The sequence below is a fragment of the Nerophis ophidion genome, linkage group LG07 (assembly GCF_033978795.1).
Source record: "Nerophis ophidion isolate RoL-2023_Sa linkage group LG07, RoL_Noph_v1.0, whole genome shotgun sequence".
Taxonomy (NCBI): Eukaryota; Metazoa; Chordata; class Actinopteri; order Syngnathiformes; family Syngnathidae; genus Nerophis; species Nerophis ophidion.
Window position 1 is genome coordinate 58,853,498 of NC_084617.1, and position 27,916 is coordinate 58,881,413.

A 27,916-nucleotide genomic window follows, 5' to 3' on the forward strand; every position below is an offset into this window, starting at 1 on the left:
TGTAAATTAGTTTGCACGTGTCTGTAATAAATATATTTTGGCGTATTAGAAGTATAATTTTAATATTTTCATACCTCGAACATGAAAAAAACATTTTTTTCTACATTATAAATATTATATACTCAAGACCAGTGCTTCTCGAACTTTACATTCTCAGAAAAAAACGTGGCTCTCCAAATTCCACAATTATAACCTACATTAAATCACATGAGCATAGTCGACATACATATTCAATACAAACAAGGCAGAGGTTTTTATTTAACAAGTATAATTAATATTTGTGGCCACTGTTACATTACAGTCAGTTTGTTTGAATACAGGAAAATAAAACACTGTACTTTATTTAAGGGATTCTTTGGCGTACCACGTCGTACACATACCACAGTTGGAGAATCCTTGCTCTGACCATAAAACAACACCCTTTAATCACCTTTACACATTTTTAATTCTGTATACTAATGCTGCTTGAGGATGAGCCAATCAGTGGATTCCATACTGAACCGCTTCACTATTATACCTAAAAATGCTTAATTTAGGGCAAAAATGTTGTGGAATCTGCACAATGTCAAGGAACCGCCATGTATGAAATGGCGAGGGACGACTATGTGCATTTTTTTATAAATTAAAATGATCATTTAGATCATTGATAGTCATTGAGATTTAATTCAGGTTTTATTCAGCATTCAGTCACACACTCGTTAGATTTATCCCCATTATGTCATTTTTTAATCAAAGTTAAAGTACCAATGATTGTCACGCACACATGAGGTGTGGTGAAATTATTCTCTGCATTTGACCCATTACCCTTGAGGGAGCAGTGAGCAGCAGCGGTGGGCCGCGCCCGGGAATCCTTTTTGGTGATTTAACTCCCAATTCCATCCCCTTGATGCTGAGTGCCAAGCAGGGAGGTAATGGGACCTATTTTTATAGTCTTTGGTATGACTCGGCCGGGGTTTGAACTCCCAACCTGCCGATCTCAGGGCGGACACTCTATACTTGCCAACCCTCCCGATTTTTCCGGGAGACTCCCGAATTTCAGTGCCACTCCCGAAAATCTCCCGGGGCGACCATTTTCCCGAATTTCTCCCGATTTCCACCCAGGCAACAATATCGGGGTGTGCTATAAAGCAGGGGTAAGGAACCTATGGCTCTCGAGCCAGATGTGGTTCTTTTGATGACTGCATCTGGCTCTCAGATAAAGCTTAGCTGACATTGCTTAACACGATAAGTAATGAATAATTCCGCTGGTAAATACAGTTGTGATTGATTGATTGAAACTTTTATTAGTAGATAACACAGTACAGTACATATTCCGTACAATTGACCACTAAATGGTAACACCCGAATAAGTTTTTCAACTTGTTTAAGTCGGGGTCCACGTTAATCAATTCTTGGTACATGTTAAAATATTAAAAACAACATTGAAAATATAAAACATTATCATGGATTTTAATCCATCCATCCATTTTCTACCCCACCTGTTCAAGAAGTCGCATTAATGTTAAGAAGTATTTTATTTCTTATTGGTTAGCTTTAGAATAACAATGTTATTAAAAAGAATAAGAGACTTACTATACTCTAAAAATGTTCGTGTTACTTAAAAATGAACGCATTTAGTTGTATTCAGTGTTAAAAAATATTATATGGCTCTCACAGAAATACATTTTAAAATATTTGCCTTTCATGGTTCTCTCAGCCAAAAAGGTTCCCGACCCCTGCCTTAGAGGCACTGCCTCTAACGTCCTCTACAACCTTTCGTCACGTCCGCTTTTCCTCCGTACGTACAGCGTGCCGGCACAGTCACATAATATTTGCGGTTTTTACAATCACACATGAGCGAAGGCAATGCACACTTGGTCAACAGCCATACAGGTCACACTGAGGGTGGCCGTACACACAACTTTAACACTGCTACACATATGCGCCACACTGTGAACCCGCACCAAACAAGAATGACAAACACATTTTGGGAGAACATCCGCACCGTAACACAACATAAACACAACAGAACAAAGACCCAGAACCCCTTGCAGCATTAACTCTTCCGGGACGCTACAATATACACCCCGACCCCACCCCATCTCTCAAATTTGGAGGTCTCAAGGTTGGCAAGTATGCACTGAGTAGGTAAGTAAGTTTAGCATTAACATAGTACACTACTAAAAAAAAGGAGAAATATTGCGTAAAATGAATCTGCCCAGAGGCAAAATGGAAAGAATCACAGTTTGTGAGTGTAAAATGTGCCCAGAGTGGGGAGGGCATATGCAGCGTGGGGCCCCCACAGAGGGATGGAATATGGGTATGGATAAATGAGAGTGGAAGGAGACGCGCTGCCAGAAACATGGCGGTACATGAGCTGGGACTGAGGTATTCTCACCCTGGGGAGGAAGGCTCGCTGGTGCAGCGTTGTCTGCTGATGAGAGTCTGATTTGTCCAAAAGGGGCGGAGCATAGGCGGCGTGGGTGGAGCGGGCTAGCATCTGCTGGGCGGCAGGAACCTTTGCGGGCGGCGGCCTGAGCGCGTCCCACTTCTCAGTCTGATAGAGCCACGGATGCTGAGGGATGTTTTTCAGAGCCGAAGCATTGCGATGCGTCAAAGCGGCCTGTTGGCTTCCGTAACCCGGTCGGATAGGGGCGGGCCGTGCGATTTGCGTCGACTTCGGAAGAACTTTGACGAAACCCGGCTCGGATGTAACTTTGATAGACGAGTAAAAAGGATGCATGAGGTTGATATCGCCTCGTTTTGTCTTCTTGTCTTTAATGTAAGCTTTGACTTTTTGAGGGCTGACAGGAGCTCTGCTTCTGTTCTCTCCTGCCGCGTCCTCGCTTAGGTTGAGTGTGCTGGAGGAGGTCAAGTCGGGTCGGCGTTCACCGCCTGCAGGGGCATCCTCTGATGAGACAGAGCACGGGGAGGCGCTCCGGGAGGACGAGGAGGAGGACGGAGGGTAAGGCGAGCCATCGGAGGAGATGCACTTGTGGCCGGAAGAGGACGGAGATCGGCGGATGACAGAAGGCCGGTCTCTCTCCTCTCTGTCCTCGCCCTGTGGAGTCCCTTGAAGGCTGGCCTGGGCTACTCGCTTCTTTTTCTCCAGAGGAGAGATAACCTCACCGGCCGCCGATGACAAGTTCGCCGGCCAGGGGGTCGCCGGAGGGCCATGCACCAGGCGGGGAAACGTGTAAGAGGTCAGGGGCCGGTCTGGCTGGGAGGAGTCCAAATGGTGTCTTTCAGCGGCACCCGGCCAGGGATTAGATTGATGAGGATGACTGGCGGCCTCTGGAATCCTCTGTTGAAGAACACACTTATCATTAGGGGAGGGATTCATGGCTCTCTCCAAGGATCTTTGAAGAGTGGTTCAAAAGACCGGCTCTTGTTTATTTATTGTGAGAATTTTGTTCACAAGTTACAAGGTTTTATCATCACTGTTAGCAAATATATCAAAATATTTTGGCTCCGAATAATTCTAATACCGTATTTCCTTGAATAGCCGCCGGGGCGCTAATTAATTTAAAACCTCTTCTCACTCCTGCGCTTATTCAAGGCATGCGGTAAAAGTAAGCAGGCGCTAATAATTTTAAAACCTCTTCTCAACCCTGCGCTTACCAATGGCATGCAGTAAAAAATTTAGTGTGATGTAAGGATACCATCATGAAAAGCACATTTAATTAAAAAAAACATTGTTATGGTTATTATTTTCAGCACCGAAGGGTTGGAATAACCTACAATCGAATATTCAACTTAAAACCCTTGTTACATTAAATGAGTTTAAAGCTTCTGTGAAAGGATTGCAGTCTACCTTGTCTGTATGCACATGTGTCATATGAGCAAGTTTTAATGTTGTAAATGTGATGTTTTATGTGTTGTTTACTGTTTTTAATGTAACCTTGCTGCTGCCCTCTTGGCCAGGTCTCCCTTGGAAAAGAGATCTCTGATCTCAATGGGACTTTACCTAGTTATAAAGGCTACCGGTAAATAAAAAATAATTGAAAAATGGTCTTACCTTTACTTATAAATGAAATCCATGCCAGCTCCTTCTGATCAAAAGCATTGATAACTTGTTTATAGAAGTATTCCTTATCTTTCTTCAGTTTTAAAAAGTCTCTCAGAAAACTGCTATCAGACCGCTGCTATCAGTTAGCTCAGGTGTGGGCGACTTCCCCTCTCGTTCTGCTCCGTGGGTGATCTCTTTATCCCAGGACCACCAAGAAAGGACATGGCTTGAGCAGTTTGACTTTGTTTATTTTTCAATAAAACCTCAGTCCAGGTCGCTCTTCCGCTCGCTCGCCTGTATCTTGGGCACGTCTGCTACAGCTAGCAGCTACAGCTAGCGTGCCCTGCCTGTCTGTCGGACCATCGGCTCCACAGGTGGTACCGGTATATTAATAAAACATAGCTGCTTACAGTAAGTAAGTCGAACACATTTCCAGTGAGGGTTGGACTCCGCCAAGGCTGTCCTTTGTCACCGATTCTGTTCATAACTTTTATGGACAGAATTTCTAGGCACAGTCAAGGCGTTGAGGGGTTCCGGTTTGGTGGCCGCAGGATTAGGGCTCTGCTTTTTGCAGATGATGTGGTCCTGATGGCTTCATCTGACCGGGATCTTCAGCTCTCACTGGATCGGTTTGCATCCGAGTGTGAAGCGACCGGAATGAGAATCAGCACCTCCAAGTCCGAGTCCATGGTTCTCGCCCGGAAAAGGGTGGAGTGCCATCTCCGGGTTGGGGAGGAAACCCTTCCCCAAGTGGAGGAGTTCAAGTACCTAGGAGTCTTGTTCACCAGTGAGGGAAGAGTGGATCGTGAGATCGACAGGCGGATCGGTGCGGCGTCTTCAGTAATGCGGACGTTGTACCGATCCGTTGTGGTGAAGAAGGAGCTGAGCCGGAAGGCAAAGCTCTCAATTTACCGGTCGATCTACGTTCCCATCCTCACCTATGGTCATGAGCTTTGGGTCATAACCGAAAGGATAAGAACACGGGTACAAGCGGCCGAAATGAGTTTCCTCCGCCGGGTGGCGGGGCTCTCCCTTAGAGATAGGGTGAGAAGCTCTGTCATCCGGGAGGAACTCAAAGTAAAGCCGCTGCTCCTCCACATCGAAAGGAGCCAGATGAGGTGGTTCGGGCATCTGGTCAGGATGCCACCCGAACGCCTCCCTAGGGAGGTGTTTAGGGCACATCCAACCGGTAGGAGGCCACGGGGAAGACCCAGGACACGTTGGGAAGACTATGTCTCCCGGCTGGCCTGGGAACGCCTCGGGATCCCCCGGGAAGAGATAGACGAAGTGGCTGGGGAAAGGGAAGTCTGGGTTTCCCTGCTTAGGCTGTTGCCCCCGCGACCCTACCTCGGATAAGCGGAAGAAGATGGATGGATGCTTACTGTTCTTTTTAGCATACCGGTATTCAATAGCTTGGACCTTAAATCGTACTGAATAGCTCTTACTCTTCTTCCCTTTATGCGATTTCAAATTGTTGAATTAAGCCTCCTCCAGTTTGAAAATGATGACAGGGGAAGTGTCACTAGTGACGTTACGAATTTGACCCGGCGGTAATAGTAAGCATGCGCTAATTATTTTGCGAAGCGAGTTTGACCTGGCAGTAATTCAAGGCAGGCGCATATTACATGCCCAGCGGCAATTCAAGGAAATACGGTACTCCAATTTATTCTATGTTTGTGAAAAATATGATTAGAATTTACCTGGATTCTGTTTTTATTGTAAACATTTCACAAGGTGGTACCTTTAACAGAGAGACAGGGCTCGGGGTGTCCAAGCTATTTTTTTTACCAGCCTGTACTACATTCTAAACATACTATTACAAAAAAAAAACATTAAACATAAAAAATTGGAACAAAAGAGCAAACTGGAGTTATGTAACAATAAAAAGTTGACGTTAATAACACAAAGCTGACATGCAAGCAGTTTTTTTTTTTTTAAATGTACAAAGTGTATTCTTTTTGAAAATGAAAAATATCAAAATGGCCCCCGCATGATTAGTGGGATAAAGTGAAGTGAATTATATTTATATAGCGCTTTTCTCTAGTGACTCAAAGCGCTCTAGATAGTGAAACCCAATATCTAAGTTACATTTAAACCAGTGTGGGTGGCACTGGAAGCAGGTGGTAGGGTATCTTGCCCATGGACACAACGGCAGTGACTAGGATGGCGGAAGCGGGGATCGAAGCTGGAACCCTCAAGTCGCTGGCACAGCCACTCTACCAACCGAGCTATACCACCCCATCTATCATAAGTTTGGACATCCCTGCAGGGAGATTATTTTGAAACTTTGTGGCACATTAAAATCTACAAACGATACAGATAACCTCCATATAAATACATTTTACTGAAATGAAAAAAAGAACATCAGCCTCAAAGACACTTTTTACAGGTTTAGAAAAAACAACAGTACAATAAAATACACACAAAAGGCACAGATAACAGAACAAATGCATGCAGAAAGCAGCGTTGAAAGATTATAACGTAATGTATTGCTGACTGTGAAAGTTAGGGACGTGCTGATACAGTGTCGGACAATTTTTTTTGAAAAAGTTGACTGATGCATTTTAATGTCGATCAAAAATACCAATCCCCTCTGGCGGACGCAGTTTTTATCTTTAGTCCCCCTGCTGACAAGCCACTAGCAGCTAATTATGTGTCTCAGTTGTTAAAATAATCATGTACATATATTATCACACAACTTTACTATGGTTAAAGTCTGCTGCTATAGTTATTAGCTATTGTGCTTAGGCTGCATTTTTTCTATCGGTGCAAGGACAAAACTTATTTTCTGAGGGGTGGCCTTAGCCGCAGATGTTATCTTTGTTTTAGCCCGCTAACAGCCAAGGACTTCAATGACCTCAACGAAGATAAGATGGCAGCAGGCAGTTGAAGCAGAAACAAGGAAATCACAAGGCCCAGCACATTCTGTCAAATATCGTGCGTACTGGATCTGCTTTGCATAATATATGTGACTACTCCTTTTAGAGGCGGCCTCAGTGATGTTGACTATGGAACTCCTGAATAAATAGAGGGACGCGGGAGCTGAACCTTAGATCGTAGAGCGAAACGGTGACTAAGTGTGCAGCTCCATGCTTTCTCCTCATGAGCTAAATTGAACTCTGTCTCTCCATGGTTCCTTGCTTCTTGTCTGATTAATAGATGTCATCGGAGTTTGAACCTGACAACAGTGTGGAGCCTCGACCTTAAACTAATAATGATCACCTGCATTTCTTTGCATATTGAGAATAATGTTCAAGTATGTTATCAGTGGAAGATGAGGCTAAACATGTGGGCGTAAGCCAAAAGCTAAGTTAAGAGCTGAACTAGCTTTAAACAACACCAATAAATAAGTTAGTAAAGTTTAAGAAGTGTAGATTAAAAAGTGGAAAGTAAGCATTTGTTAACATGAAGTTAAAGGGGAACTGCACATTTTTGGGGGATTTTTGCCTATCGTTCACAATCATGAAAGAAATGACAGATGGATTTTTTTTTTGTAATGCATCCTACCTCGTAAATAAACTTTTTATATGTATATGTATATATATATATATATATATATATATATATAAATATATATATATATATGAATAAATATATATATACATACATATAAATATACAGTATATACACACATACATGTATACATATATATATATATACATGCATACATATATATATATATATATATATATATATATAGATACATATAAATATACATGCATATATACATACATATACGTGTGTATATGTATATATGTGTGTATATATATATAAATGCATATATATTCATGCATGTATACATACATATATGTGTGTATATGTATATATGTGTGTGTATATATGTATATATTATATATACATATATAGTGCCATCCATCCATTTTCTACCGCTTATAGTGCATATATATAATATATGTGTATGTATATATATAAATATATATACATATACTATATATATATAGATATATACCTGCACGCCTACGTATATGTATATACATATACATACACATATACATACACACGAGTATGTAATTTTTTTACATTTGATTTTACTTGTTGGGGGAAAAATAGCATTTGATGTATTTGTGTTTACTTTTGTCAATTGTCTTGGAAAACCCAATTAAAAAAATGTTTAACAAAAACACAGATTATGAGCTGTTAATATAATACCTCACAATCGTTTCCTCTGTCGGCCAGGTTTCCTTTCCCCTTCCACTCCGCTTTGTTCATCTTCCCTTCCGAATTCCTCTTATAAGGCTTCCTTGGTTTGCTGAGAAGCAGAGGTTTGTCATCTTCTCCTTTGAGGTGCCTTTCAAAGGGTAACACCAGCCTGCAGCATGAACAACATTGTCTCATAAACCATTTTATTTCATGATATTTGTCGTCAGCTTGGAAGAGATGAATGCATACCTCTCGTAGTGTCTGCGGGTGCACGTAGCCGCACTGGTGCTACCGGGGCTCCCGCCCAGCTCATCGTACACTTTTTTCCACAGGCGCCGTGCCGTCACCTGTTGATGACATTACCTTGTCAAAAACGTCACCATCGTTATCAAATAAGCATTAGTGCAGTACCTGAATGCGCCATCATAAAAGTTCACTAATTTTTACACTTAGAATTTAATATTGCTTTAATATACATAAATATAATTTAATACACTTGTATCATGGCCTTCTTAAAATGCTTTTGAATGAAATGAAAGGTGTTAACAGTTTGATCCTCGTTTGGACTTGAATATAAATTCCCTTGGGAAAATTTGTTCACGGGAAAAAACAAAACAAAACAGAAAATCAACCGTCAAGGGAAGGATTGTGTTTGACCGTAAAGCTACTACTATATCTGTTGTGTACAGTACATGTAAAACTAATGTGCTCATTCAAATATGATATATAGTGTGTAAATAAATGCCTCCCAGCATTCAAATACACCAATAATTGATCATAAATGAAAGTGTAAATGCATATATATATATAGGTATGTCTCACTAATAAAAACCACAAGAAGCCATTTTCTACTTGCAGTACCCTTGTAAACCCAGCAGATGGTATTGTTGTAGCACAAACAAAGTACTTTTTTCTTTCAGCGTGTAAATAAACTAGTTTTGGAGGGAGGTGCCAGGTGTTTGTCCGTTGATTGATTAATTGATTGATTGAGACTTTAATTAGTAGATTGCACAGTACAGTACATATTCCGTATAATTGACCACTAAATGGTAACACTCAAACAAGTTTTTCAACTTGTTTAAGTCGGGGTCCACGTTAATCAATTCATGTCTGTGTCCTTTATCGTGTGAGGCAACGCAGCATTCCACCCTAAGTTACAAAAAGCACATAAATTGACTGCGAGAGACAAAAATACTGTTGTTGTTGTGGCATGTACAGTACCGTGCAAAAAGGCCACAGTGGACACATACAACTAGAGTGCAGACCTTGGCCAAGACCAAACTGTGGACAATGTGCAAAAACAAAACCAACAGTGAGTGTGTTTGTGTGTGTGTGAGTTAGTTGGCACACTACTTACTCATTTATGGAGATTGTGACATTTTAATTCTTGTAGCTGACACAAATAGAACAAACCGAATTCGCTACTTTTATAGGTACCGACCAAAGCCAGTCAGTACTACCGCGTACCGACTCACGTAAAATCTAATCATATTTTGGTACTTTTGTTTGTAAACTCGGCTCAAGCACTTGGCTGGGGAACAAGCTGCCATACACTCAAGAGCGGACTCAGCCAGACTGCCTCAAGGTTACCATTTTCCATGCCAACAAAGCAAGAAGAAGGCATTCAAAAGTACAGTAGGGCTCCACAAAATGTGCTAGCAGGATTTTAACTTACATTGAATTTGCCATATGCTAAATTAGTCATTTTATATGGCCAACACCAACAAATTTGGTAAAGAAAACTACAACAAAGATGCATTTTACTGTGTATTAAATACACACAGTTTAATCACTTGTAAGACTTAAGAAAATCAGAGAATGGCACATTCAACTTGATGGCAAAGACTACTTTCTGACTAAGGCAACACATTGTAGCTTATTCAATACTGCCATCTCAAGTCTTGGCATTGTAACTGCATGCAAAGTCTACAATATGATGCTGCACAATACAGTACTTGCACAGAAGTGTAAGAAAACAAGATGATAAATGGACAGTTGAAAACAAATGGAAAAAAATATATATATATTTTAGTGAAAAAGTAACATTTATTAGCACATTTAACACACTAATGTAGCGAAAATTCATACTGTTGTGTGCCGGTATCGATTCAAATGCGAATGGTACTCATCCCTGATTTCTAGAAGTATATTTATCCACATTCTCACTTAATGATATTGACTCACAAGTAGGTCGACCGGATCCTAATTCAGGATCTGACTACCAATGCAACAAGGTAGTCTAAAATAATTTTAAACAAATATACATTTCTATTCTTTTTAACCTATAAAATCACGATGCTTTGCGATGAATGTTGATTTAAAATCAACAGCAAAATCAACTAAAGTATATCCTATTTAAATGCATTTTTCTCAAGCTATCCAATGTAAGAGTCCAAAAAACAACTACAAAACAACGCTGAAGAAGACTGCAGATGATAGTCGAAAAATGTCAGGTAAAAATTCCATCTAATCTACAGAAATATTGTATGACTAATAGAACATTTGAAAAGTAAACAAAACTACTTTTCGGGGCGCGGCCACCGCTGCTGCTCACTGCTCTCCTCACCTCCCAGGGGGTGATCAAAGGTGATGGGTCAAATGCAGAGAATAATTTCGCCACACCTAGAGTGTGTGACAGTCATTGGCACTTAACTTTTTAACTTTAGAAACAGGAAGTACGGGATGTATAATATTGTAGCAATATGCATGTTCAAAATTAACTGGCTTTTGGTGAGTTGTCAGAAATAATGCATTTAAAAAAAAAATAGATGTTCCATAAATGTTTGAAAACAAGAAGTGGTTACTTGTCACCAAAACAGCAATGTCATGTTTTTTATGCAGACTATTCTGTTTAAAATGTGAGGAAATAAATACAACAGTACTCGCACATGGATTGAGAGGTGAAAATGTGTCCAAGGTTGTTTGCTGCAGAAAATGATACACCAACAGATGAGTGACTTTCATGATCTACTTACTGAATTGTAGCCACCGAGTTTCTCAACAGCCTTGTAGATCATCCAAAGGTTGACTGAAAGTATAGAAATACATAAGTAGGAACATAAGTATAGATTGTGTCTTTACTGTGTTGATCTGACTTACTTTGTTTGAAGCCCAAATGTGGGATCCTTCAATGGGCGAGCCTCTTTTCTTCATGAAGGAATGCAGACTCGATACAAAAGACTTCTCCTCCATCTGCTGCACGCTGCATCGCTCTTCTTCCTCACATCCGTCATCCACATCAGGAGGCGTCTAATTGGGAGAAAGCGTTAGGAAGTTTTGTAAAGTTTAAACAATGCATTGCACAATTTAAATAATAAAGGGCTTTGGCACACATTTCATAGTTCTGAACCTAAAAATCAGAATCAGAAATACTGTATTAATTCCCGAGGAGAGATTAATATTTTCAGCACAATCCCATTCAAGAGCAAGGAGACAGGACAGGATCGCTGACTGGTCTGCCAACTTCCGGCGGCCCTTACAAAAAAGGTGACAAACAGGTAAACACTTGGGGATTAAATAAAATTTCAGTGTAAGCCTGGGTCCTTGAGAAGGGGTCCAGACTGAGGCCAAGGGGGAAAAAAACTCATAGCCATTGCACACATAAACATGTGTGTAAGAGGGAAACATCAAAGAACACAAAGGACATTAAAAGAGTAGAGCTGATGCAACCAGACATTTCTACATACAGCTACAAAAGTAAAACAAAGACAACAACAAAAAAACATATACACTGTGGTGGCCTCTGCGGTGTTCCATGCCATCGTCTGCTGGGCATACTTGCCAACCTTGAGACCTCCGAATTTGGGGGAGGGAGGGTAGTTGAAGTGGGAGGGGGTTGAGGTTGGGGGGGCGGGGTTTGTATATTGTAACATCCCGGAATAGTTAGTGCTGCAAGGGATTCTGGTTATTTGTTCTGTTGTGCTTATGTTGTGTTGTGGTGCGGATGTTCTCCCGAAATGTGTTTGTCATTCTTGTTTGGTGTGGGTTCATAGTGTGGCGCATATTTGTAACAGTGTTAAAGTTGTTTATACGACCACCCTCAGTGTGACCTGTATGGCTGTTGATCAAGTTTGCCTTGCATTCACTTATGTGCCGAATAAATTATGTGACTGGGCCGGCATGCTGTTTGTATGGAGGAAAAGCAGGTTGTAGAGGATGCTAAAGGCAGTGCCTTTAAGGCACGCCCCCGATATTGTTGTCCGGGTGGAAATCGGGAGAAATTCTGGAGACTCGTTGCCCTGGGAAGGGCACTGAAATTCTGGAGTCTCCCGGAAAAACCGGGAGAGTTGGCTGGTATGCTGCTGGGGTGGGGGGGAGCATGGCCAGAGACAGGAGCAGACCCAACAAAGCAACCAAGAAAGCCGACTCCACCCTCGGCCGGCCACTAACTCAGCCAGTGTCCAGTCCGCATGGATGAGCGAGGATACGTCCAAGGAGACCGAGCGAGGTGTCCGATACCTGCTCATTCAGCCAAGATACAAAGAAGCTTGTCCGTCCCGGCGCTCAGTGCTAGCTCCTTAGCCCTGTCTCTTCATCCGCATCTCCTCCAGTCTCTCCAAACGGACTCTGGTGTGGCAGAGACTCAGCAGCTGGTCTCCATGGCCAAAAAGCTACCGGGAGGCAGATCCAGAAGCCCACAAAAAAGCACCGCAGAAGTCACAAAAGTGCCACTCCTTGTCACACAGTCCCCAAAGGGTAACCCAACCAAAAGGCAAAAAAAAAAAAAAACCTCATGAAAAGAAGAGGGAAACATCAGGAACACAAAAGGATGACACAAGAGCACAGAGCTTCTGCCAGCGGCGCAATTTTGGGAAAAAAATGATGTCTACAGACTTAGTAGGGATCTTAGGCTTTCTTTTTAACGATTTTCAGCACATTTTGGAACACCAGCTTTGAGCTCCAAAATGTGGGCGGGCATGCACCAGCCTCCTGACGTCACCTATAAGACTAGAAGGCAATATCCATCCATTTTCCACTGCTTGTCCCTTTTGGGGTCGCGGGGGGTGCTGGAGCCTATCTTAGGTGCATTCGGGCGAAAAGCGGGGTACACCCTGGACAAGTCGCCATCTCATCGCAGGGCCAAAACAGATAGACAGACAACATTCACACTCACATTCACACACTAGGGCCAATTTAGTGTTGCCAAGCAACCTATCCCCAGGTGCATGTCTTTGGAGGTTGGCTTTGCAATTTCATTATGCAATATGTCTGCCAAATGCATTGTTGCATGTTGTAGCATTACAACTAAAAAAATGGGTCAACCTGCATACATTTTCCAATACGAGGAAAGTAAGGACCACTCCAGTCAAATTCACCCTCACAAATTGGGACGGACCAAGCGAGAAAAGTGTAATTTGCAGATATTTCAATGATTGTGACTGCAAGAATAAGTGTTTCGGTCGGAGTCGGAATGGGAAAGTTTGAAGAGACTCAGGAGCATCCTCAAGGGGAGACAGACCGAGTCAGAACCTGTTGAAAAATTGTGAAAAAAAGAGCAGCAGGTAGTGAAGAAAGTAGTATTCTATTTTGCATCCGCTTCTCCTGACGTTTTCCTCAAGATGCTTGAAGAGATGCTGAAAGAGCGTGAAGAAACAGGCTAGGGTGTGTATGGAAGAGAAGATGGAAGGTGATTTTCTTACACTTTTTGTTTTGAAACTTGTAACTGTGAGCAAGTTGCAAAGAGCACCTTCAAGTGATTAAAATAATGTCTTTATTATTGTGAAAAATGACTGCCGGATTCATTTTTAGAAGGAAAAAAAACGCATAGACGCATCCGGACACAATAGGTCCTTAAAGGCCTACTGAAACCCACTACTACCGACCACGCAGTCTGATAGTTTATATATCAATGATGAAATATTAACATTGCAACACATGCCAATACGGCCTTTTTAGTTTACTAAATTGCAATTTAAAATTTTGCGCGAAGTATCCTGTTGAAAACGTCAGTATGATGACGCGTGCGTGTGACGTCTCGGGTTGTAGCGGACATTTTTTTTCAGCCCGATCCCAGCTATAAGTCGTCTGCTTTAAACGCGTAATTACACAATATTCTGGACATCTGTGTTGCTGAATCTTTTGTAATTTGTTCAATTAACAATGGAGACGTCAAATAAGGATGATGTAGGTGGGAAGCGGTGTATTGCGGCTGGCTTTAGCAACACAAACACAGCCGGTGTTTCCTTGTTTACATTCCCGAAGGTGAAGCTTTATTATGGAACAGAGCGGTCAAGCAAACATGGTTCTCTACCACATATCAACCGGCAGGTTTCGGTGAGAAAATTGTGGTAATAAGTCAGCTCTTACCATAGACATGAGCGGAGCTTGCGTCGTTCCTCGTGCACCTGTCAAAGAGGCAACTGCGGACTCTCTTGCCTCCTCCGACCAGCCTCCCCCGAACGTGGGATGCTTCCACCGTGGAGGAAGGGAAAAAAAAGCTCAGCCCGGCCCGACTGGCTGCCTTCGCCTCGCCTCGTCGAGAAACGTGGCTTCCCTCAGAGACACTGGCGGTCACCACACTCGTGGCCACACCCCTCCGACTTTCAGGTACGACTATATAATTTCACTTAAACACTAGTCACACAATAAGCAGATAAGGGATTTTCCAGAATTATCCTAGTAAATGTGTCTAATAACATCTGAATCGCTCCCACTGCCCTCGTCTTTTTTTTTTTCTTCTCGTCCTTCACTCTCACTATCCTCATCCACGAATCTTTCACCCTCGCTCAAATTAATGGGGAAATCGTCGCTTTCTCGGTCCGAATCGCTCTTGCTGCTGGTGGCTATGATTGTATTTTAATAGCGACCAAAAGTTGCGAACTTTATCGTCAATGTTCTCTACTAAATCCTTTCAGCAAAACTATGGCGATATCGCGAAATGATCATGTATGACACATAAAATGGACCTGCTATCCCCGTTTAAATGTGAGAGAAGAGTCTATTAAAAAAAGATCTTATTTTTCTATATTATATTCTTGCTGCATCTGTGACACATTTTTACGGCCCTCAATTCTGGGTACTAAATTTACAATGTCACTATTTGTGGTGCGCAAGAAAGGAGAAATGAAACAAGGAGATCTTGCAGAAAATAAAACCCTCTTCCTTGAAGAGACGCGTCTAAATGAAAGTGCACAGGTCATTCCGAATGTGAGGCGGCGGCAAGTGTTGCCGGGCAGAGATGAGCATCTTTGACCGTCAGTTATGTTGCTATAGTGAAAAAAGATGACAATATTCAAACACGAAACCTCACATCGCAAATCAGACCGTCACTTTCGATTGATTGGATGTCTGAAAAACCGCCGGCGATATTTTTGTTTGACTCAGCTCATGCAGACTGTTTTTTTTTTTTTTTGTCTTCTATGGCAGCTCAAGGTGGTTTCATCTTGAATCAAGTTCCTCTCTGTGGTTCCTGGTTCCGAGAAGTCGGCCTGTGCAGTGAGTAATAGCGAAGGTGCGGGCCGCTGGCCGTGCTTCGACTGAGTCAGCCGTCATCTGCTGTTTCCAGCTTTGACGTTTCACTGTTTGAACCCTTCGGCGGTGCTTTTCTCTCACGGCAGATGAAACCTTGTCTGAGAATTTTCTGCATTGCTGCACCACTGTGGTCTGCTCGCGAGTGTGGAATAGTAGGCTATGAAACCATAATTGTGTGTATTTGCATGTGCTGCACCAGGGGGACTTCTGTTTCCACTCATTGATTTTCTCATCAGATTCACAACGCGTTTCCTGTCATAGCGCTCCTTCATTTCCCGTCCGTTTATCAATCCATCTATCTGTTGCTGCTGCATCATACTTCACTTTCAGTTGATGCATGTGCATACCGAAACAAATTGTTCAATTATCTTTTATTATTTGCACATCAGGATTTGATCCCAGTACGACGGTATACCAGCCCGACAGTAACACTGTGCGCCATTTTTTGGGGAAGTTTGACATTATTTTTTCTACCAGTGATGGAGCAGGAAGGAGCTGAGAATATGTTTGCAGTTAAAAACAATAAGCGCACTGTCATTCATTATTGACATTTTACAGGCGCTTATTCTCGCAAAAAAAGGGAACCTCACAGATCGCCGTATCTGTCCATCCATCTATTACGTTTAGGAATGATGACCGAATTTGCTACTAAAGTAGGGACTAGTGTTTTCCCGATATTGATATTTTGGTACCGGATACCAGTACTTTTCTAAATAAAGGGGACCACAAAAAATTGCATTATTGGCTTTATTTTAACGAATACTCTTAGGGTACAATAAACATATGTTTCTTATTGCAAGTTTTTCCTTAAATAAAATAGTGAACATACAAGACAACTTGTCTTTTAGTAGTAAGTAAACAAACAAAGGCTACTAATTTAGTCTGCTGACATATACAATAACAAATTGTGTCATTTATCATTCTATTATTTTGTCAACATTATTAAGGACAAGTGGTAGAAAATTAGTTATTAATCTACTTGTTCATTTACCTTTAATATCTGCTTACTTGCTCTTTAACATGTTCTATCTACACTTTTTAAAAAATGTAATAATCACTTATTCTTCTGTTGTATGATACTTTTCATTAGTTTTGGATGATACCACAAATTTGGGTGTCAATCTGTTACGTTCCACGTAGTGGTGGTTTGTGTTTGTGTTTTTTTCTTCTTTTGTTTGAACAGGTCACACTCAATCATGACCTCTGCTGCCAATCAACCGGTTCCTGTTCCCAGCTGCTCCTCATTTCACCTGTTGATCAGCCAGCCAATCCCGGTCCACCATTCATTCTCCTGACCTGCTTAAAACCACCTTTTAGCCACTGGATTGAGGGAATTCTTTTTTGGGGATTGGACGATCGGAAAAACCGGAAGCGGAAGTGTGAGTTGGTGAGCGGAAAAGTTGGCGGAACTACCAAACATTTGGAGTGAATTTGGCGGCGGCGAGAGTATCTAAATCTGTTTTGGCGGTTGAGCATAAGCTGTTTTGTGACTGGATCGAGATGGAAGGGGATAGTGACGGGATGTATGAGGATAGTATGGAAATGGATAGGACTAGAGTGGAGAGAGGAAAGAAGGGGAGAGGAGGGAGTGAAGGAAAGGCGAGTACTAAAAGAGTGCATGAAGACGATGAAGAGGTTGATAAGAGGAAAAGGGTTATGATGGATGAATATAAGATAATTTATACATTTAAATCAAACCAAGATATGAATGACATTAGTTTGATGACTCTGGTTAAGGGATTAAAGAAGGACATTGGAGAGGTGGAGATAGCGAAGGTGCTCAGGGACGGACGGCTGTTGATTAAATGCAAAAATGGAGAGCAAAAGAACAAAGCAATGCGATTGCAAAAACTGTGCAACAAAATAATAAAGGAAAAAATCGAAGTGGGAGAACGGAAGGGGGCAAGAGGAGTCGTGACAGGAATCCCAAGAGGAGAAAATTTAGATGATCTGAAAAGAGAAATAAAAGGAGGAACTGTCACTACGATGAAAAGATTGATGGCATTTAGGAACGGTGAAAAGACTGAGAGCGAATCCGTGCTAGTGCAATTTGCAGAGGAGGTCCTACCAGAGAGAATCATGATTGGGTATCTAAGCTTCTATGTTAGAGCTTACGTGCCACCCCCAGTACGTTGTTTCAAGTGCCAACGCTATGGGCACATAGCTAGTGTGTGTCATGCTAAAATGAGATGTGGAAGGTGTGGAGGGGAGCATGAATATGGACAATGTGGAGAAAATGAACAGGTCAAGTGTTGTAATTGTGGCGGGAATCACACAGCAGCGTATGGGGGCTGCATCATAAGAAAACAGGCAACAGAAGTACAGCAAATTAGAGTTGAACGAAATATTACTTATGCAGAGGCAGTTAAAATAAGAAATCAAGAAAGTGCAGAACAGGACAGAAGTGAAAATAGTTCAAGAAATAAAAAACAAGAGGCAGCAAATACAGGAATTTCCATGGATAAACTAGTTGTATTCCTGGCTTATGTAATAAATTGTACAGAACAGGCTAGAAACAAGACTGAGAAAATCAAAATAATTGTCAAAGCAGCAGCAAAGTTTTTAAATTTAAAAGAATTATCCTGGGAACAGGTGCAAGGTGAGCTACAGAGAGTAGACGAGACCGAGTCATGTTACCACAATCCAACGCCATGTTAATTGTTCAGTGGAATGCCAGAAGTCTGATAGCAAACGGACAGGAATTAAAGGGATATATTAATAATATGAAAAATAAACCACATATAATATGTATTCAAGAAACATGGCTGAAGCCAAAATTAAACTTTATAATAAAAGGATATATAACGATACGTAAAGATAGGAATGATGGGCAAGGAGGAGGATGTGCCATATTTATTAAGGAAGATATGCATTATTCAATATTAAAAGTAAAACAAGAACTAGAGATAGTAGGAGTAGAAGTATGGAATAATAAAGAAAGATACAAAGTACTAAACTTCTATAATCCATGCAAGAAATTAGAAATTCACCAACTAGAAACAATAATGGAGCACTGGAGTGGCAATATTATTTGGTGTGGTGACTTTAATGCACATAGCACAATGTGGGGTGAAAGGGATGACTGGAATGGGGATACATTGGAAGCACTTTTGGAGGAAAAAGAACTGGTGTGTGTGAATGATGGGTCGGGAACAAGGTTAGATGTCGTCACGGGTAAAGAAACAGCAATAGATTTAACACTAGTGTCACAAGGGTTAGCAGGAAAGGTGGAGTGGGAAGTAAATAAATACAGCACAATGGGAAGTGATCACTATCCAATCGTCATTCACATAAACATAAATCATAGGACAGAAAGCACTAGGATAGAAGGAAGATGGAAGTATAATCATGGTGACTGGGAGAAATTTAGGGAAATTACCGACATAACTTTAAAGGAAGTAGATATAAATCAAGATATTGAACAATTAAATACAGATATTACAAAGTGCATAATAGAAGCAGCCGAACAGAGCATACCAAGGAATAGTATAGGGAGAAGAAGGAAGATAGTGCCGTGGTGGACACAAGAGTGCACAGATGCAATACAAGAACGGAATAGAGCATTTAGAATATTGAGAAGAACACATAATTTCCAAGACATGATCCAGTATAAAAGGCATCAAGCTAGAGTAAGGTATGTTATTAAAAAAACAAGAAAACACCATTGGAGAACTTTTTGTGAAACACTAAATAGAACTACTCCTTTAAGCCAGGTGTGGGGAATGATCAAGAGAATGTCAGGGCTCAGAAAAGAACATAAAAATCATGTGATGAAAGATGGAATGCGGAGTGTGGTAGGAAATAAAGAAAAAGCAGAACTTTTAGCAAAAACCTTTGTTAAAGTGCACAGTAATGATAATTTGAAAAATGTAGAAAAACAAAAGAGAGAAGAAACAATTAGTGTAAATATTGAGGAAATGAAGGAAGACAACGATAATAGTTTTATCAACACTGTGGATATGACATTTTCTTTGGATGAAATGGTTCGAATTTTAAAAAAAGTTAAAAATACGACGGCAGGGAAAGACCTGGTGAGTTATCAAATGATCAAAAATTTAGGTAGCATCGGCAAAGAAGTGGTCTTGAAATTATATAATAGGGTATATGAAGAAGGAAAATTACCAGATGAGTGGAAAACAGCTGTAATAATTCCAATATGCAAGCCAGGGAAAGATCCGGAAGAGGCAGGAAATTATAGGCCGATTGCATTGACCTCAAATTTGGGCAAAGTAATGGAAAAAATGATTAATGAAAGATTAATATATTATTTAGAGTCAAAAGAAATTATAAAAAACTACCAAAGTGGTTTTCGCAAAGCAAGAAGCACAAATGACCCAGCAGTGCAGCTGGAAGAGGAAATTAGAAAGGGACAAATAAATAAAGAAAGTATAATTGCGGTATTTTTTGACATAGAGAAAGCGTATGATATGTTGTGGAAACAGGGGTTGCTGATGAAACTAAATAGGATTGGGATTAGAGGAAGAATGTACAGATGGATAAAAGACTTTTTAACAAGTAGAACATTATTAGTAAAGATAGAAAATGAATATAGTAGAGAATACAAAGTGGAAAATGGGACCCCACAAGGGAGTATAATAAGTCCAGTACTATTTTCCATCATGATAAATGAAGTTTTTAGTGAAGTGGAAGGGTTAGTGGAGGTGGCATTGTTTGCTGATGATGGAGTGATGTGGAAGAGAGGTAGAAATACAAATTATATAGAAAAGAAGATTCAAAAAGCGGTAAATAATGTTCAAGACTGGGGGACGGCTTGGGGTTTAAGATTCTCTGTTGGAAAGACAAAAGTCATACATTTTACGAAGAGGAAAATACAAAACAAGCTCCAAATAAAACTCTATGGAGAAAACATAGAAGAGGTACAAGTTTTTAAATATTTAGGAATATGGTTTGATAAAAATATTAACTGGTCAACCCACATCAGCAAGATAATGGAGAAAAGTAAAAAGGTGTTAAATATAATGAGGGCTTTGAGGGGTAAAGATTGGGGGGCTGATAGGTTAACATTGAAAACAATATATATCACTTTAATTCGGTCTGTTATCGACTACGGATGCATTATTTATCGATCTGCTTCTAAAACTCTACTTGAGAAAATAGACCGGATCCAGTCGCAGGCGTTAAGATTATGTTGTGGAGCTACTAAATCTACTCCAGTGGCAGCATTACAAGTAGAAATGAATGAAAAACCTTTGGACATGAGGAGAGATCAACTCTCAGCAGTTTATTGGGCAAACTTAAAAGGATCCAAGCAAGGACATCCAACCCGTCAAGTGCTAATAAATTGCCAAGAAAAAGGGAAGAAAAAAATGAATAGTTTTGGGTGGATAATAGGAGATATATGTAAAAAAACACAAATTGACAATATTAAAGTGAGCCCTACAGTACCAATTCCTGCAATACCACCGTGGATGTATGAAAACCCAAAGGTAGACATGCAGTTACTGAAGAATAGACATTTAAATAGTTACCAAATAGAACAACGGATTGAGGAAATGTTTTTTGATAATATTATGATATACACAGATGCATCAAAAACTATAAATAGTAAAGTAGGAGCTGCTGCAGTTATCCCACAGAGAAATATAGTGTTGAATAAAAGAATTAGTGATAAACTATCTGTTTTTACGGGGGAATTGGTAGCAATTTATATGGCAGTTAACTGGATAGAGGAAAACAAAGCTAGGAAAGTAGTCGTGTGCTCGGACTCCAGCAGTGCATTGACGAGCATAAAAAACATAACATCAGAAACAAGACTAGATATAGTTTATGAAATAGTTCAGGCAATCTACAGAATAAATAAAGCGGGAGGTGTGGTAACATTTCTCTGGGTTCCTGCTCATGTAGGAGTTGAGGGAAATGAGTTAGCTGATAGATACGCAAAACAAGCAACCACTAAAACAGAAGTAAACATGGAGATTAAGCACAGTAAAGAAGAAGTGAAGAGCATAATTAAGATAGAACACAATAAAAAGTGGCAGGATAATTGGAATAAGGAAACAAAAGGTAGAGAGTTTTACAAAGTCCAGAGGAAAGTAGGTGTAATGAGAGGAGGGGGTAGAAATAGGAAGGAAGAAGACATTATGACTAGAATGAGATTAGGGCATACATATCTAAATAGTTCACTAAAATTGATAGGCAAACATACTACAGGGCTGTGTGATTTTTGCCACCAGATAGAAAATGTTGACCATGTCTTAATACAATGTAGGAAATATAATAGAGAAAGAGAAATACTGGAAAATAAGTTAGCAAAAGAAAATATTAGGTTAGAAGTGGGAGATATATTAGGATTGCATTCAGAAAACATAGGATATAAAGCAATATACACATATTTAAAAAACACTGGGTTAAGTAAAAGAATATAGAGTAGGGATCCACCTCGGTCCACACTCCATTACAGTAGGTGGCGGTAATGCACACCAGAAGGTTGCTTGCCAACCGCCATAAAAACAAAAGAAGAAGAAGGAAGAAGAATTCTTTTTTGACATTCTGTCTGGAGTTCTGAGAGACCCTACTTTGTCTTTGGCGACACTTTTTTTCTCTTCAGTTTTTTTTTTTGGACCTTTCAACCTTTGTGAGTATCTGCAGCCTAGTCTTGGGAAAGGTTAGACAGAGGCCTCAATACATTACACACGTAGGATAAATGTTTGTGTATAGAGACACCAGGCTTAGTGGTGACTGTCACCCTTGTATGTTTTGGAGCCCCTCTTTGGTTAGAATAGTTAGGTAGGTTTTTGGTTTATGCTAATTAAATAGCTTTAGTTAGTCAGCTTACCTTTCTTTTCTAGAGGTGTATTTTGGTATGTTTTGTTAATTTCTTTGACAGCACCAGTAGTCCCAAGCTAGGCTAGCGTTGTGTCCTTGTTGTACCCGCCCCACCACCTGGTCACTTTTCAATACACTAGTTTTTCTTTTCAATTCTAGGCTTCAGTGTCTTTAATTTACAACTCATTTGATTTATACACTTTTATGTTGCGTTCTCCTATGATCCCTAGACTTCGAGCCATCTGGAACGTAACACAATCCGATACCAAGTAGTTACAGGACCATACATTGGTCATATTCAAAGTCCTCGTGTGTCCAGGGACATATTTCCTGAGTTTATAAACATAATACAACAAATTTAAAAAACAAAAGATTTTGTGATGCTAAAACATATCAACGTAATCATAGTAGTATCAGACTAGATATGCTACTGTACTTGGTATCATTAGAGTGGATGTTAGGTGTAGATCCACCTATGGTCGGAAGATTTGGTGCTGTATGGAATTCTGGGAATTTTTTCTGTAGTGTTTATGTTGTGTTGCGGTGCAAATATTCTCCGAAAATGTGTTTGTCATTGTTGTTTTTTATGGTTTCACTATATGGCACATGTTTATGACAGTGTTGGTGTTTATACTGCCACCCTAAATGTGACATGCATGGCTGTTTACTAAGTATGCCCTTCATGTACTTGTGTGTGTAGTGTAATTAAGTTATAATGGTTATTTTGATGGTTAGTGGTCAGAGATATTGTGTTCTTGTCTTGACTTTATCAACCAGTGACCATTTCTACCACAGCCAATGTTATGTCTGGTATGCTGTTTTCAGTGTTATAACTTCACCTTATCAGTTTTTAAGCCAAAATGTTTTCTTTCTCCTGTTTCTGTCTACATACTCTGTCTTCTTGTAAGTACTCCATGATTGTGCACGCATGATGCAACGTGACGACAACAGGTGGGGGACTGTTACTTTTTAGAGGCGGTATAGTACCGCATATGATTCATTAGTATCGTGGTACTATACTAATAACAGTACACCGTATAACTCTAGTATAGACCAACCGATCAATTCAACATAAAATTAAACGGTGCCATATTTCGAATAGTCACGTCCTACTCAGTGGCCTCGTGGTCAGAGTGTCCGCCCTAAGATCAGTAGGTTGTGAGTTCAAACCCCGGCCGAGCCAAGCAAAAACTATAAAAATGGGACCCATTACCTCCTTGCATGGTGGTGGTAATATTGTGATCTGGGCCTGTTTTGCTGCCAATAGAACTGGTGCTTTACAGACAGTAAATGGGACAATGAACAAGGAGGGTTACCTCAAAATTCTTCAGGACAACCTAAAACAGTGGTTCTTAACCTGGGTTCGATCGAACCCTAGGGGTTCGGTGAGTCGACCTCAGGGGTTTGGCCGAGGTCAAAACACATCAGACTCTTCGTGAAAATACAAACTTCTCCCTGTTGGCATATTATGGATACGGCAACAGCTGACTGATTGGCAGGTGCTTAATTTGTTGTGAGTTTATGCACTGTCTAGGTTTTGTTGTTTGAACAAGGTGATGTTCATGCACGGTTGATTTTGTGAATGTGGAAATACTGTCATAGCGCTTTGGGCTCTTTAAAAAGGGGTAAAAAGCGCTATACAAGTACAACCATTTAGTATGGGGAACATATTCACCATTAATACATTGCTTATTAACATGCAAATTAGTAACATATTGGCTCTTAACTAGTCATTAAGTACTAATTAATGCCTTATTCGGCATGGCCTTATTATAACCCTAACCAAATAACTCTAAATTAAATCTTTATTACTTAGAATATGTAGTAGTGTCCAAATAACTCTAAATTAAGTCTTTGTTACTTAGAATATGTCCCGCTATACTAAAGTGTTATTAAAAACATACATCTTTGTCTTGAATTTGAAAAACATTTTATTTTTCACTAAATAATGGTTCGGTGAATGCGAATATGAAAATGGTGGGGTTTGGTACTTCCAACAAGGTTAAGAACCACTGACCTAAAATCATCAGCCCGGAGGTGGTGTCTTGGGCGTAGTTGGGTGTTCCAACAGGACAATGACCCCAAACATACGTCTAAAGAGGTAAAAGAATGACTAAATCGGGCTACAATGAAGGTTTTAGAATGGCCTTCCGAAAGTCCTAACTTAAACGTGTGGACAATGCTGAAGAAACAAGTCCATGTCAGAAAACTAACAAATTTAGCTGAACTGCACCAATTTTGTCAAGAGTGGTCAACAATTCAACCAGAAGCTTGTGGATGGCTACCATCCATCCATTTTCTACAGCTTATTCCCTTTGGGGGCGCTGGTGTCTATCTCAGCTACAATCGGGCGGAAGGCGGCGTACACCCTGGACAAGTCGCCACCTCATTACAGGGCCGGATGGCTACCAAAAGTGCCTTATTGCTGTGAAACTTGCCAAGGGACATGTAAGCAAATATTAACATTGCTGTATGTATACTTTTGACCCAGTAGATTTGGTCATATTTTCAGTAGACCCATAATAAATTCATAAAAGAACCAAACTTCATGAATGTTTTTTTGTGACCAACAAGTATGTGCTCCAATCACTCTGTCACAAGAAAATTAAGAGTTGTAGAAATCATTGCAAACTCAAGACAGGATGACCTTATGTTCTTTACAAGTGTATGTCAAATTTTGACCACGACTGTATGTAATTCTCTACAGGTAACTCTTGCTTTCCTGTTACACAATATTGTCCGAGGTTGTGTATTTAGGGGGAACCACACACACAGGTGATGTCAGTGCGAAAGGTGGATGCCACTGACAGTTCAGATGTCGCCACCGAAACCACCTGCCTGAGAAAGGTAACGTACTGTGTTTCTCACATTCAGTCATCAAAAAAAAAAAGTGGTATTGCTAATCAAATTGTTCAGTTTCAGTTTATTCGGAACATGCATACAATAGTGCATCTCACAGTTCCGGTTGTTTCATTACAGCACGTCCGAAAAGGAGTAGGCAGAAGCAGATCTTATTTAATCCTACCCCTTTTTCCTACCGTAGCAATTTTATCCAATTTTCTTGTTCTCTGTAACAGAACATACATAAATAATATACTATTGTAAGCATAATATAATTAAATACATAATCTCGCCCGGAAGGTTGGGGAGGAGACCCTGCCCCAAGTGGAGTTCAAATACCTAGGAGTCTTGCTCACCAGTGAGGGAAGAGTGGATCGTGAGATCGACAGGCGGATCGGTGCGGCGTCTTCAGTAATGCGGATGCTGTATCGATCCATTGTGGTGAAGAAGGAGCTGAGCCGGAAGGCAAAGCTCTCAATCTACCGGTCGAGCTACGTTCCCATCCTCACCTATGGTCATGAGCTTTGGGTTATGACCGAAAGGACAAGATCACGGGTACAAGCGGCCGAAATGAGTTTCCTCCGCCGGGTGGCGGGGCTCTCCCTTAGAGAGGGTGAGAGGCTCTATCATCCAGGAGGAGCTCAAAGTAAAGCCGCTGCTCCTCCACATCGAGAGGAGCCAGATGAGGTGGTTCGGGCATCTGGTCAGGATGCCACCCGAACGCTTCCCTATGGAGGTGTTTAGGGCACGTCCGACCGGTAGGAGGCCACGGGGAAGACCCAGGACATGTTGGGAAGACTGTCTCCCGGCTGGCCTGGGAACGCCTTGGGATCCACCAGGAAGAGCTGGACTAAGTGGCTGGGGAGAGGGAAGTCTGGGCTTCCCTTTTTAGGCTGCTGCCCTTGCGACCCGACCTCGGATAAGCGGAAGAAGACGGATGGATGGATCTTTGTCTCAATTAAAGCAAAAAGGGTTTAAAAAGTTAATCATAATTCTTGTTCTGTGTACTTTGTGAACACTTGTAGTTTGAACAGTCTCTTAAACTAAATCACATCGGTGCTTTGTTTGATTTATTTACTTAATCCATTCTGTAATATAATTCTACATACTGATATACTAAAGGTTTTAACTGTTGTACGTGCATACACGTTTTAAATGAGATTTAAGGTTATATTTCTCTTCTGTTGAGAAGAATTGTTGTACATTCTTGGGTAGCAGGTTGTTTGCTTTGTGTATCATTTTAGCTGCTTGCAAATGCACCAAATCGTTGAATTTCAATAATTTTGATTTATTAAGTAAAGGGGTTTGTAAGTTCTCTATTATGTATATGCAGGGGCGCCGCTAGGGATTTTGGGCCCCATGAAAAGAATCTTTACAGGGCCCCTCTATTATAATTTCATCATCATTAGGGGCCTCTCTGGGCCCCCCTCCATCATGGGCCCCTAGAATCCGTCTCCTTTACCCCCGTGTATATGTGTCATCAAAAAATAATCATTCTCATTTTATAAGATGAACCAAGGCGTACGGTCAGCGCTTCGAATTTGGACACTTGAAATTGGGCAAAAAGGGAAATGAAAATGTGTGTCATGTCTGCTACACACACACACACACACACGCATACACATACACACCAACTGTAACCGATAGAAATGAGGAAAACAGAAAAAAATTTTGTTTTGTTTACCTTGTCTGCAGTCCTGTTGTCTTCTTCCCTGACCACCGTGGCACTGGGGTCCTCGGGAGCTGAAGGACAACAAGCACATGCAATAATGTCAGATGATACAATATAAGTTGTCAGAAAATCCCGATGGCTGAAGTATGAACATATTGTCGAAAGCTTCTGATATGAAACCACATGTAGGAAACCACTTCCTGCTCTTGAACACTGGCGCTAATGTGCAGCACTGCGTGATATTTTGGATATTCATGCAAGGCAGCACATACACAATGGATTATGAGTCAATACCTTTATCTTTGACACTTTTAGTTGTTTTATTTGACATTTGTTTTATCGTAGTTGTTTCTTGATCAGACATGCAGACTATTCAAAATACCAGTGGACCAAATTAAGGGATACAGAAACAATGTTTTTCTTTGGATTTTAAAACAAATACTTTTTTTTTGTTTTTGAAGAGTCACCTCCCAGCTCTGCATGCTGCGGTATTTATCGTTTGTGCGTAAAACCAATATGCTCTTGAGATCGCTTGCTTCCTGTGCTGCGGCTTCAAATTCAAATTCTGCTTTCAATATAACCGCCGACTTCTCTATTTCATGCATACTTTATTATAGATACACTAAATATATTTCACGTGCTGACAGACGACTTGTACTTAAATGAGAGAGACCAATTTCAATCATCTATTGTATACTGTAACAAACAATGTCAACTTTTTGGATTTATTCTTGTACTTGGTGTTATCAATTCGTTAAAGGAAATTAATAAATGCGTTCATTAAATAAGCTCTGCTTCTTCCTACTCCTTTTCACACTTGTTGAAATGGGGAACTGTAAATATTTGATGTACTATATTCTAATTACGTACATGTACTTTTTTTTTAATAGATACAACTTTTACATTGTGTAGAATTAGTATACTTTTTTGTATTTATCCAAATATTATTTTTTTTAATAAATACAGCACTCATGACCAAATGTGTACACACACATTAA

The 27,916-nt window shown here is 40.5% G+C and overlaps 1 protein-coding gene and 1 long non-coding RNA gene across 2 annotated transcripts in view; one reads left to right on the top strand and one right to left on the bottom strand.

Moving 5' to 3' along the window:
- Positions 1-238: 238 nt before the first annotated feature.
- Positions 239-27,916, bottom strand: part of arid5a (AT-rich interactive domain 5A) — a 29,578-nt gene continuing 1,900 nt past the window's right edge. Inside the window, 7 exon segments of the mRNA XM_061906721.1 lie at positions 239-3,283; positions 8,159-8,318; positions 8,399-8,496; positions 11,125-11,177; positions 11,249-11,278; positions 11,281-11,398; positions 26,931-26,989. Coding sequence (XP_061762705.1) covers positions 2,219-3,283; positions 8,159-8,318; positions 8,399-8,496; positions 11,125-11,177; positions 11,249-11,278; positions 11,281-11,398; positions 26,931-26,989 — 1,583 coding nt within the window. The 3' untranslated portion in view covers positions 239-2,218.
- LOC133556614 (uncharacterized) lies at positions 22,112-27,804 on the top strand. The gene is made up of 3 exons (XR_009807555.1): positions 22,112-22,214; positions 25,113-25,252; positions 26,942-27,804. It is a non-coding gene; the product is annotated as an uncharacterized LOC133556614 (long non-coding RNA).